At 34.9% G+C, this 13991-nt stretch overlaps 1 protein-coding gene across 4 annotated transcripts in view; it reads left to right on the forward strand.

The window, feature by feature from the left end:
- The window catches only part of SCFD1 (sec1 family domain containing 1), a 130963-nt gene that overhangs the window by 96094 nt on the left and 20878 nt on the right, over nucleotides 1-13991 (forward strand). For all 4 annotated transcript variants that reach the window (XM_066277651.1, XM_066277650.1, XM_066277652.1 and 1 more), the window contains 2 exons: nucleotides 4399-4461; nucleotides 8342-8417. In XM_066277651.1, coding sequence (XP_066133748.1) covers nucleotides 4399-4461; nucleotides 8342-8417 — 139 coding nt within the window. The remainder of the gene's footprint in view (nucleotides 1-4398; nucleotides 4462-8341; nucleotides 8418-13991) is intronic.

A 13991-nucleotide genomic window follows, 5' to 3' on the forward strand; every position in this document is an offset into this window, starting at 1 on the left:
AAGTTGCAGGTTCCATTCCTGGTCAGGGCACGTATGGGCAGCAACCAATGAAGGCACAAGTTAAGTGGAATAACAAATGTTTCTCCCTCATGCTCTTTCTCAAATGAATCATCTTAAAAAGGACATATAGTTCTTAATTTTATATAAAGATAAGACAAATGTACACAAGGTAGACTGTCATTAAGAAAAACAAAATATCTTGTAAGTACATTAATACACAAGTATTTTTTTATTTTTTTTCTGAAGTTGGAAACGGGGAGGCAGTCAGACAGACTCCCGCATGCGCCCAACTGGGATCCACCTGGCATGCCCATCAGGGGGCAATGCTCTGCCCATCTGGGCCGTTGCTCTGTTGCAACCAGAGCCATTCTAGCACAAGAGTGAGTCTTAGACGGATGTAACAGAGGGAATCTGGTCATTTTTTAAAAATAAAACATTATTCAGACTTAAATATAGATAAAATGGAAATAATGTAAGTTATTTTTCTCTGCGGATCAGTACCAAATGGCCCACGGACTAGTACCGGTCTGCAGCCCTGGGGTTGGGGACCACTGAGTTAGAGCATCAACTGGAAGTATAGAGGTTGCCAGTTCAGTCCCCAGTCAGGGCACATTCAGGAACAGATTGATGTTCCTGTCTCCCTCTCTCTTTCTCTCTCTAAAATCAATAATAATAAAGAGAAATTGAAAGCCTACTTGAAAAAGTAATAGTGGGAACTTCTCAAACCTGATGAAGGAAATAGACATACAAGTCCAAGGAGCATAGAGAATACCAAATAAGATGAACCCAGAGAGGCTCATACCAAGCCATAATTAAAATGCAAAAGTTAAAGATAGAGAATCTTAAAAGCAACAAGAGAATGACAGTTTTCTACAAGGGAGCTCCCATAAGACTGTCAGTTGATTTATCAACAGAAATTTGTAGGTCAGAAAGGACTGGCAGGAAATATGCAAAGTAATGAAGAGGAAGGACTTAGATTACCCAGCAAAGCTATCATTTAGAATCAAAGGACAGATAAAGAGCTACCAGACAATCAAAAGCATTTCATCACTCCTATACCACTATCACAAGAAACATTAAATGGTTGTCTTTAAAAACAAGAAGAAAAAAATATATATGAATAATAAAATGGCAGTAAATGCATACCTGTCAATAGTTACTTTAAATGCAAGTGGATTAAATGCTCCAATCAAAAAACATGTGACTGGATAACAAAAACCAGACCCTTACATATATTGTCTACAAGAGACTCACTTCAGATCAAAAGATACACACAGACGGAAAGTAAAGGGATTACCAAAGATTCTTGATAAAAATGGAAGTAAAACAAAAAGCCTGGTAGCAATACTTATACCAGATGAAATAGAATTTAAAACAAAGGCTCTAGCAAGAGACAAAAAGGACTCAGCAATTAGACTTCTGGATATTTAACCAAAGAAAACCAAACCACTAAATTGAAAAGAAATATAGATTCATATGTTTATTGCAGCATTATTTACAGTAGCTAAGATATGGAAGCAATTTAAGTGTCTATCAATAGGTGACATGGATAAAGAAGTGGTACATATATATAATGGAATGTGATTCAGCCATAAAAAAAAAAAAATGAAATATTGCCATCTGCAACAACACGAATGAACCTAGAGGGTATTGTGCTAAGTGAAATAAGTCAGACAGAGAAAGACAAATGTCAGATGATTTTATTCATATGTATAATCTAAAAAAAAAAAGTAAACTAGCAGAACAGCAACAGACTCATAGGTACAGAAAACATTTTGGTTGCCATGTGGACCAGGGATTGGAATTGTTGAAAAAGTTTAAGGCATTTAGAAGTTCAAATTGGTAGTTACAGAATAGTCATGGGGATGTAAAGCATAAGGAATATAGTCAAAAATATTGTAATAACCATATGTGATGTCAGATACTAGATTTGTTGGGTAATCACTTCATAAGTTATATAAGTGTCATAATTATGTGTAGTACACCTGAAACTAATATATATTGTGCCTACTATAATTTAAATTTTTCTTTAATTTTTAAATGTGCATAGCTAGAGAAATATGCTAAGTTGTTAGCAGTGGTTAACTCTGAGTTGTAAGTATTGAATATATGAGTACTTTTTATTATCTACGCTTCCATTTGTTTTTTCAAATTTCTTTTGACTGTGTTTTTGTAATAAGAAAAAATACACCAAAAAAAACCTTTGTTTAAAAAAGAGAAACTGAAAACCATATTTTCCAATTTTCATAATATATACACTTAAACATTTGGCTATGTAGCATATGTCGTTTTTTAATTACCACTGTGTGGGAATTCTTTAATCAAACATTTGGTGTTATAAGGGGAAAGAGAGTCTTGGGCATCATTTTCTGTGGTTGCAAAATTTTGAATTCTAATTTGTAACTTTCTTTTTCCAATTATAAGATTTATACCAGTTTACTCAAGAAAATTTTAGAAAACTCAGGTATAAAGAAAGCAAAAATTTACCTGGAGTCTTAACATCCAGAATGTACAAGTAAACAGTGTATATCTTTTCATATGCATATTACATAGTTTTTAAAACTGAAATCATTAATACAAATATAAAAATTTTTATTCTAGGTTTTCAGTTCCTTTCATACCAGTTTTTCATTATCTTAGTTTTCAGTGGTAATGTGTAGTATTAGGATAATGTTCAGCCAAAATGTATTATGTATTATTATATGATAATAAATGTATTACTTATTTATTCATATAGCTGTTTCTAGTGAAAAATAAATTTTTGTTAATGACAAATTCAGTCTGCTCTTGAAGACAGTTGATTCACATCCTCCTTTCTGAACAAGGTTATGATTTTTGTGTTTGGGATTTCTCTAGATTGAAATAGAATATTTTGTCTGGATTGAAATAGAATATTTTTAGCATTTCAACTATCACATCTTAGTAATTCCTTTTTTTTTAACTCTCATAAGATTTTCTTGTTTTTAGGTAGACTTTTTTTTTTACTAAAGCATTTGAAGTAAGAATCATAAAAGAAGATTGACGAAAAATTACAATATGCTACTTAAATATATTATAGAACAGTATGTACAATATGATATAACTTTGTTATTAAAAGTATATATGTTTATATATGCACATGTCCAAAGTTTAGAAGAATATATACCAAAAACATAACAGATTACCTCCAAGCAGAGTGTTCTTCTGGAAGTATTCTGCTTTCTGGACTCTACAGCAAGCATATTCCCAGAAAGAAAAAAAAATTTATTTATTTTTTGTATTTTTCTGAAGTTGAAAACGGAGGCAGTCAGACAGACTCTTGCATGCGCCCGACCGGGATCCACCCGGCATGCCCACCAGGGGGCAATGCTCTGCCCATTTGGGGTGATACTCTTGCAACCAGGGCCATTTTAGCACCTGAGGCAGAGGCCATGGAGCCATCCTCAGGGCCCGGGCCAATTTTGCTCCAATGGAGCCTTGGCTGTGGGAGGGGAAGAGAGAGACAGATGGGCGGAGAGGCTCATACCAAGCCATAATTAAAATGCAAAAGTTAAAGATAGAGAATCTTAAAAGCAGATTGGGCTTTTAAGGGTGGAGAAGCAGATGGGCGCTTCTCTTGTGTGCCCTGGCCGGGAATCGAACCCGGGACTCCTGCACGCCAGGCCGATGCTCTACCACTGAGCCGACCGGCCAGGGCCCAGAAAGAAAATATTTTAAAACCCATCTAAGTGCCATCTTTTTACCCACCTTTCAAGAATTATAGTTTGGTGAGAAGAAATTCTAGACACTTAGAAAGACTCAAAAATAAATGACTGTAAGCATTTATGTGTAAAAGTGTGTAGAATATATAGGATCTAACTAAAAAAAAAATCATTGGTTAGTAGAATTAATGAAGAAAATGATTTTGAACTGAGTCTTAAATGGAGATGTACAGTTTCTGTTGGAGAAGAAGGCAGTAAATTTATGCCCCTAAAGGACAGCATGGACAAAGGCACATATATGTCTGGGAATGAAGGGGTGTGGGAGGGGGAACAGTGAAGAGACTAGATTCCATCAGGACGTGATGGAACTTTTAAGGCAGCAGGTCCATTTCACATTAATGATTAGATAGAAAGGAAAAGAAAGAAAGTTGTGAAGTTTGTAAAATTAGTGCATTGTTTTCTAAAGAATCTCAGTGTTTTAGTACCTACTAAACTATATTTGGGTATTATATCTTAGTTATGGTTACAAATTTAAATAATCTTGGTTTATATAATTATTTTGGTGCTAATTATACTGAAATACTGTATTATATTATTTTTCCTTTTAGACAATGTCTGCATAATGAAAGTTACACTTATTCAATAGATACTTTAATACTATGATACGGAGTGTTACCTCTAATAATCAGCTTTTACAAATAACTTTCTTATTTCTTAGGGCTTTTGCCAAGATGGCCTCAGCTCCTACCAGCTATGGGAGCACTACCACTAAACCAATGGGGTAAGTTTGTTTTTTAATTAAATTTTTTGGGGTGACACTGGTTAACATTCTTAATACAGGTGTCAGGTGCCCAATTCTACGACACATCTCTGTACACTGTATTGTGTGTTCACCCCCCACGTCAAGTCTTTACCCTTCACCATTTGTAAGTTTTTAATCATTCTGATTGGATAAGTGTGGTACTCCAGACCATAATTAGACTTTCGTGCCTTAAGAACACACCGACTTGGAATGCAGAATATTTTTATTGTGAAAGAGAATAAATGCCAACATACCTTTGGCTTCTTAGAGTGTTTAAATTTTCATTTTAAAACGTAAGTTAATATATTTTACATGGTATGAGCTCTATTGACTTCTTTTGCTTCCTTGTTCTTAAAACATTACATTTTTCATTTTCCAAAAATTTATGAAACTTAAAGCTATTTTCACATCAATGTTGATAAGTAGTATAGACTTGAAATTAGGTCTTGAGGCGCTCAAGACGTGGGCATCCTGTTAAGTAATAGGGAGGAAGTCCCCAGGGCTTGATATGATTCCTGACTCTCAGTATCCTGGAGAGTATCCTGTGATTTTCAAAGCAGCAGAACAAGGTTTTAAATTCTTACCTTATTTTTTATAATTTAGAGAAAAAGCATGAAGCCCAGAAAAAAATAGGTTTATCTTAGCCTTAATGTGAACTACCACTTTTAATGAAACAATTTCCAAAATAAACCCACTTGTCATAATGCAGGACCTTGTAAGTGTTTGGCAAGATGAGTCCTCTGGCCTCCCCTTCAGACAATGCAGGTTAGCACACTCCATCAGAGCTGCCTGGGGCCACGGAGTTGCCTAAAAACCACCCATTCCAACAAAGATCACTTTCTATTGCTTCTGTTAAAGAAAGGACTTCCATCTTGTCCATCTCTTCATTTCAGAGGGAAGTAAGGACAAGATAGAGAATAAGAAAATATATTTGGAAAATTATTTCCATATGTATAATAAATAGACTTACCAGTTTCATATCTTAAAATCTTATTGAATATAAGATTTAGATTTCTTTTAGATTTCTTTTTTATTTTATTTTGCAAGAGAGTGAGACAGACAAGAAGGGAGAGAGATGAGAAGCATTAACTCGTAGTTGCATCACCTTAGTTGTTCATTGCTTCTCATGTATGCCTTGACTGGGGGCTCCAGCTGAGCAAGTAACCCCTTGCTCAAGCCAGCAACCTTGGATAAAAAGCTTTTAGATTTCTTATGGAGTTTGTTGTTGAAGATTTTACTAAAATGTGTTACAAGAAAATGTTAGGTGATTTAAAGGCTATCTCTAGCCTTCTGATACTATAATACAGGATTACCAGTCTGTCTCACAAAACATTTTTTTTTACAGGGACAGAGAGGAGTCAGAGAGAGGGATAGACAGGGACAGATAGACAGGAATGGAGAGAGATGAGAAGCATCAATCATTGGTTTTTCATTGCGACACCTTAGTTGTTCATTGATTGCTTTCTTATATGTGCCTTGACCGCGTACCTTCAGCAGACCGAGTAACCCCTTGCTCAAGCCAGCGACCTTGGGTCCAAGCTGGTGAGCTTTGCTCAAACCAGATGAGCCCGCGCTCAAGCTGGCGACCTGGGGGTCTCAAACCTGGGTCCTCTGCATCCTAGTCCGACACTCTATCCACCGCGCCATCACCTGGTCAGGCACAAAGCATCTTTGGATCTCAAGTGAGACACTTGGGAGACAAATATAAACCTGATATGGCAATTCATTTGTTGGTGTTATTTTTGATGTTAAAATTTTAGACAACAAACATTCTTCAGAGTTAAGGTCAAATTCATTAGGTGTGTAATGGTTCACATTTTTATATGGTAGTCTTTATGGTAGGAGAGACGGTATACAAAACAGGATTGGATCTAGTTGCCATGATAAAGAGAACATAGTAACTTTTGAGCTACTCATCAAACATACAGGCATAGATATTATTAATGTTGGTGTGTTTTGAATTCTAAAGCAACTTGTTTTAATTTACTATCTTTAATTTTTTTTTTTTGTTTTAGCATTAAGGCAATCAGCAAAGCAAGTAGTTCTCCACAAATTACAGTTTGCCTAAAAGCTATAGCTAAGGCTAGCCTGACCTGTGATGGCGCAGTGGATAAATCATTGACCTGGAACGTTGAGGTCACCAGTTCGAACCCCTGGCTTACCTGGTCATGGCACATAAATGAGAAGTAACCACGATGAGTTAATATCTTCCCTTTTATCTCTCTCGCTCCTCTCTCTGAAATCAATAAAAGGTCATTTATAATAAATAAATAAATAAATAAATAAATAAATAAATAAATAAAACCTATCACTAAGGCTAAGCAATTAAAATGTTTATTTTGAGGGCAGCTCCTCATTTTTACATTTTATTATTAATTATTGACTAGTCAGAGTATTTTTTTACTATTTTATTGTTAAATAGAATTGCAGCAGTGTTACTGGAATTCTCAGGTCACTTCTGTTTAGTGATAACAAATATAGTAGGTACCGAAGGCATCAGCATGTGGTAGGTATGAATCAAGCAAATATCAGCTCTACCAGAAAGTTCTGTCCATTTCTATCACAAGTTTCGACACGTAAGCACCTGTTTATTTGGTGCATGTGTGCCTCTCTATTTTTACCACTTAATGTATACATACTAACGTAGCAAATTAACTAAAACAAAGTTGATTCACGTTAGTTTTACGTGTGAAGCGATAGTGTACCCATGGTTACTGATAAAGTTCATTTACGCCACTGTAATTTTTACAAATTTCAACAAGGAAGAAATGCTACAGAAGCATGTAGAAATTTATTGAAAGTGTTTGGTGAAGGTACAGTTTCTACTAGGACATGCAGAAGATGATTCGAAAAATTCGAAACAGGTGATTTCGACCTTTCTGATAAGCCATGTTCTGGGCGACCATCTTTGATCGATGACGATGTTGTTAAGACCATGTTGGAGCAAGATCCTTTTCTGACAACATTGGAGATCGCAGAAAGGCTTCATTCAGCTCAGCAAACCATTTCGGACCATATTTGGAAGATAGGATTGGTGTGGAAATATTCAAGATGGGTGCCACATTAATTAAGTCAGAAGAATTTGGATGATCGAGTGGTCATATGCACATCTCTGCTTGCTCGGAACAAAATCGAGCCCTTCTTGAACCAGATGATAACTGGGGATGAAAAGTGGATTACCTATGAAAACATCGTAAGGAAAAGGGCATATTGTGAACCCGGAAAACCTAGCCCTTCCACCTCTAAACCAAATTTGACTCTGAATAAGAGAATGTTGTGTATGTGATGGGACATTTGAGGACCAACACATTATGAGCTTTTAAAACCGAATGAAAAGCTCAATTCAGAGAAGTATTGTCAGCAACTGGATAATTTAAAGACAGCAGTCTAAGAAAAGAGGCCGGCGATGTTCAATAAGAACATCATATGCATCATGATAATGCCAGGCCACATGCTGCTTTGGGGACTCGTCAAAAAATTGCAGAACTAGGCTGGGAAATTCTGTCGCATCCACCGGACTTAGCACCCTCCGACTGTCACTTGTTTTTGTCCTTATAAAATTTTTTGAAGGGCAAAAAATTCAAAAATGAAGAAGATATCAAACAAGCACTGGTTCAATTTTTTGCATCAAAAGATAAAACATTTTTCAAAAATGGGATATACAAATTGCCCTCACGCTGGCAAGAAATCATTAATAATAATGGCAATTATATTATTTAATAAAGTTTATTGACAGTAAGAAAAATTTGTATTTTGTTTTATTCCAAAAATGGACAATTTTCCGGTAAACCATATATTTTATATAGAACATATAGAGAGATAATTTATGCTTATTATGATGCTCTTCTTTTGCCCTTAGTCTCCTATCACGAGTCATGAATACTGGATCACAGTTTGTGATGGAAGGAGTGAAGAACCTGGTATTAAAACAGCAAGTAAGTCCACTTGTTAGAAAACATACTGGTAACTTTTAAGTGTAAGTTGACAGGTTGGTTGCTCAGCTAAAGCAACCTCTAGATTTAGTCAAATTATAACTATTAGAAATAAAAAAAAAGTCAGGTTTTTTTAGTTTTTTGGTGTACTTAAGAATTTTTACATGTGTTTTTCAGAAGTCTGTTGTTGCTTTTTTTTCTTTTAATATGCTCTTGGACTTCACTGACTTTTTTTACTACTATCAGTTTTGTGAAAGTACCTTAATTGAAAAAATTAAACCTATTTAAAATAAACTGCTACGTGATGCATATTATTTAAGTTTAACCATATTAAGAGAATAGACTAATGAACTTAATAGACTAAAGGATGTGTATTAGAATAAATAAAATATTTTAAGTAGAATTTATATTTTAGGGTAATAAAACTATAACTTGACTTCACACTTTCTTTTAGAATAACAGTCTTCTTTTTCAAGATAGGACTTTTTTTTTTTTTTTTTTTTTTTTTTTTTGCCCTGATTGGTTATTTTTAGTGGATAGAGTGTCAGCCTGGTGTATGGAAGGCTTGGTTTCAATTCCCAGTCAGGACACACAAGAGAAGTAGCCAGCTTATTCTCTCCCTCTTCTCTCTCCCTTCTCTCCCTCTTCCCCTCGTGCAGCCAGTGGCTCTCTCGATTGGTTTAAGCATTGGCCCTGGTCACGGAGGATAGCTCGGTTGGTCAGAGCATGACCCCAGACAGGGTTTGCTGGGTGGATCCCGGTCAGGGCACATGTGAGAGTCTGTCTCACTATCTCCCCTCCTCTCAATTAATAAGTAAATAAATAAATGATATTTTAAAATTATTTTTGAACTGTTTTTGTTATTCTAATATATGGATATTCTACTTCAGAGAATCATTTTAATTGATTTGGTTTTTTTCACATAGAATTTTCTTTTTACTTTCTATTATAGAAATTTCCAGATATACATCAGTATACCAAACTCTCCTGAACCCTTCACCAAGCTTCAACTCAAGATCCTTTCATTGTTTTATCTTCCCTACCTAATTTTTTTTTTTTTACTGGGATATTTGAAAGCAAATCTGAAACAGAATACTCACATATATAAGTATTTCATTTTCAGTTTATAATGTGAAGGTTTTTAAAGGTCAGATTAAGAAAAGAGATGGAGTTAATTGTCAGTTATTCAGATGTAAATATTGTCTGTTATTAGGAAAAAAATAGATCTTTTCTTTCTCTGAATTCCTTCATACTTTTGTCTTTTTTATAATGTTTATGTGTGGTATTTTTTATTGGCATTATTAATTTTTGCTTTGATTTTATAACCAGTTTTATTGAGACACAATTGACATACATGGTTTTACTTCTTGATAAGTTCCTTGAGGGCAAGGAATTTCTTCCCCATCTTTGAATTTTAATAGTGCTTTGCATAAATAGGTTATTTTTTATTTGAATAAGTGAATAACATTTTATTATAAAAACCATGTAGGCCTGACCAATGGTAGCACAGTAGATAGAGCGTTACCTGGGATGCTGAGGACCCAGGTTCAAAACCCCAAAGTCTCTGGCTTGAGTGTGGGCTCATCAACATAATCGCATGGCCGCATGGTCTCTGGCTTGAGCCTAAAGGTTTCTGGCTTCAAGCCCAAGGTCACTGGCTTGGCTGGAGCCCCCCCACCCCCACCCCGTCAAGGCACATAGGAGAAGCAATCAATGACAACTAAAGTGCCGCCAACTATGAGTTGATCGAGTTGATGCTTCTCTCTCAATCTCTCTCTCTCTTCCTCTCTCTGTCTCTCTCCTCCCCCCCATTCCTCTTTCTAAAAATAAATAAATAAATAAACATTTTTAAAAGAGTCTCTTGTTCTAGAACTATTTGAGCTAATACAAATCCATTATACAAGTCACACTGTCCTAATGTTCTAAAATTTAGAACATTAAGGTACTGTGTTGGGAGATCTGGGCAGGTGGGGAACTAAGGGGAAAGAGATGTCAGAAGAGACTGCTAGAGATGAATTCTTTCTCACACTTAAAATTCTGAGTAATTATGCCTCATACCTAATATTTCTAAATATTGCTTTGGATTTTATCTTATTAAACATTTGAAGGTATAAATATGGATAGAGGATATCTTGTGCAGTTTTCTAGGTCACTTACTTGTAAGAGTTTTTCTGCTTCATTTATTTCTTGGGCAGCATAAGTTTTATGCATCACAGGTATCAATTATCACATAAAACCATTTGAATAATTTTCACAGATTTGGAATATATTTGGAGGATAATTGTAAAAGAATGTGATGAATAATGTTGCACAAAGTTGCATAATTTAAAAGTATTCTTTAACTTTCTTTGGCTTGTTTGCTAAAACAATCCCTTTTAAAAATGAATTAACAAATAAATTGCAAGCAGTGGAATTGAGTAGATTAAAAAAGACCTTAAGCCTGACCAGGTGGTGGTGCAATGGATAGTGTCAGATTGGGATGTGGAGGACCCAGGTTCAAAACCCCGAGGTCGCCAGCTTGAGTGCAGGCTCATCTGGCTTGAGCACGGGCTCACCAGCTTAAGCAAGGGGTTGATATCTTGAGCATGGGATCATAGACATGACCCCATGGTTGCGGCTGAGCTCAGAGGTTGCTGGCTTGAGCAAGAGGTCACTCGTTCTGATGTATCCCCCTGGTCAAGGCACATAGGATAAAGCATCACTGAACAACTAAGGCGCTGCAACAAAGAATTGATGCTTCTCATCTCTCTCCTTTCCTGTCTGTGTGTCCCTATCTGTTGCTCTCTCTGACTCTCTCTCTGTCTCTGTAAAAAAAAAAAAAGACCTTAAAAAGATCTATCATCTAGTTACAATGTGTGGTCCTTATTAAGATAATGTTTTGAATGGGAAAACTGAAAAATAAATGAATGCAACAGGAAAATTTTAACACTAACTGGATGTTGAACCATATTAAGAAATTATTGTTAATTTCTTCAGGTGTGGTAATAGTGTTATAGTTTTGTTTTTGAAGGTGTATCCTGGAGATATGTACTGAAATATTTATGGCTAAAGTAGTTTGATATTGGGAATTGGTTTTGAAACTGCCTAAGCAAGTAGGCAGTAGGTGAGAATAGAAATGAAGTAAGATTTGCCGTGACTGTTAATTATTGAAGCTGATGATAGAGAATTGGACATGTTTTATTGGACTGACGTAATCCTGTTTTCTTGATTTTATTGCCATTAATATGCTATGATTTTGGAAAGAAATACCATTTCACGTATTTTTTATTCTATTTGTAGATGTTGATGTTGATGTTGGATTCACCTGTATATTTCTTTCTGATTTATAATTTTAACATTTTGGAAATAGATGATCCATCTTATTTTCCGTCCTCCTATCATTTCACTGACAACTTCCCACCCATTCTATCATTGATACAGTCCTTATTCTCAATATATTTCCAGTGTTGTCACTTCATCTTCTTTACTGGCTAATTCAGTCTTCAAGATGAGCGTTCTCTTCAAGGAGGGACACATACTCATTTTCATTCTCCAGGGCTCTGATAATCAGGACAGCAGCAATTCTTGTCCCAACAGCACTGCTGACTTAGCATCAGAGTATTGTCCCAAGCCCAAGGCTGCTAGGGGAGAGTTAGAAATAATTTCATAATGGCCATATAGGGCAACAAGTGGTTAATTTAGGAGAACTAGAGCGGTAAATAATTGTTAACTGTTTTGGGTATAGGGCTATGTATGCTATTTTTCTTAGATGTCTGTTTTTTAATTAATGTGCATTATTTTTTTTTAATTTGTTTTAAAGCAATTATACAATCAGAAGTAAAAGTAACATTTTTATTTAAACTTTTGCAGGAACTAAAAAGACAAAATAATTGACTATGGTCATAAAACCAGAAAGGTTTTTAGAAATAGATTTCTCACTTTTTATTTCCTCTAGGTAAAATTTCTAATTTATATATTTGAAATTTGAACATTTTAGAAATAATGGTCCTTACTTTTGGACAGTCATTGTGTATGGGACTTTGTCTCTCTCATCTATATTTATAGAGGCTTTCTAATTATTTAAGTATTAATCTATTCAATAATATTTTTTTATTTTATTTCTAAAATAGTTTCCAAAAACAATGAAAAATGTGCTTGGCAATTTTTAAAACAATGGTTTTTTATTTAAATAAATTTCATTTATTCTTATATTGAGGTACCCAAATTTTTTATGTTTTTAAAGATAAATAAGGTAACAGTTTATTTGTTTAGTGCAGAAAATTATATGGCTTTGTTTTGTTTTCTCTCTACTGGTGTGTTAGCTGCCACAGTTTAGTTTTTTTTATCAGTAAAACTTTATTAATCTTTCCCTGACCGGTTGGCTCAGCAGTAGAGCATCAGCCCGGCATGTGGAAGTCCTGGGTTCGATTCCCAGCCAGGGCACACAGGAGAAGCACCTATCTGCTTCTCTACCCTTCTCCCTCTCCTTTCTCTATCTCTCTCTTCCCCTCCCACAGCCAAGGCTCCATTGGAGCAAAGCTGACCTGGGCACTGAGGATGGCTCCATAGCCTCTGCCTCAGGTGCTAGAGTGGCTCCAGTTGCCATGAAGCAGTGGCCCCAGATGGGCAGAGCATTGCCCCCTAGTGAGCATACCAGAGTCTGTCTCTCTGCCTCCCCACTTCTCACTTTAAAAAAATAAAGAAAAAAAAACTTAATCTTGTATATAAATTATTTTTAACATAAAACTGATTTTAAAATTATTAACTCAGTTTAAGCCTTTGTTTAGGCAAAGAAGAAAACAAGGTGGAACATTAGTTGGTAAAAGAGAGGTTAGACATTATGTATTTTCTTTATCATTCTCTACACTTGAAGTTTTCTTTAATTTGTGACCGTGTATGACTGTTGTATGATGTGGCAGTGATAGAGGATTCTTTTGCTATTATCTGGTTGTAAAGACCATAAAAAACATAAGGAACTGTCTGTGGACTCATGAACTTCTGAACTATTCTGCTAGAAAGAAATTTTCCTTAGATTATTTAATGACCTATTTACTGGTAGGCTTGTCTTTGGATATATAAAGCAAGGGTATAAAATAAAAGGCAAGATTTAATTGTGTCTTTTAGAAGAATGTTATTTTTATACTAAATGAAGATTTATGAGACATTGGTATAAATATTCAAATTTTCAATTTTCACTAATACAGTAAAAGTAGTATGACATGGCTTTATTACTACAAAGTCTTTTGAGAACTTTTCTCTATTACACAGATCAAATAGTACTACTCGGGGAACTAAACAGAGTTATCTGTAAATAGAGAAATATATATGAAATTAATTTTAGTAAAATGTTTCTGTGATCTAGATTTTTTAAAAATATTCTTTTTCGTATGTTTTAAAGTACTTCATCATCTTTTGTTAGTTTTGCTTGGAACAAATTTATAACTGTAGTTTTATTCTTTTGTATAAAGCTAAGTCTGCACCATTATTCTTTAGGAAAAATAATCATTTAGACTTATTCTTATATACACAAGTTCAATTTTATTTGAAACAACACTTAAAAGGTAAAATTTTGCACTACCTTTTAATTCTAAATAATAG

The sequence above is a fragment of the Saccopteryx bilineata genome, chromosome 4, assembly GCF_036850765.1.
Source record: "Saccopteryx bilineata isolate mSacBil1 chromosome 4, mSacBil1_pri_phased_curated, whole genome shotgun sequence".
NCBI classification, from domain to species: domain Eukaryota; kingdom Metazoa; phylum Chordata; class Mammalia; order Chiroptera; family Emballonuridae; genus Saccopteryx; species Saccopteryx bilineata.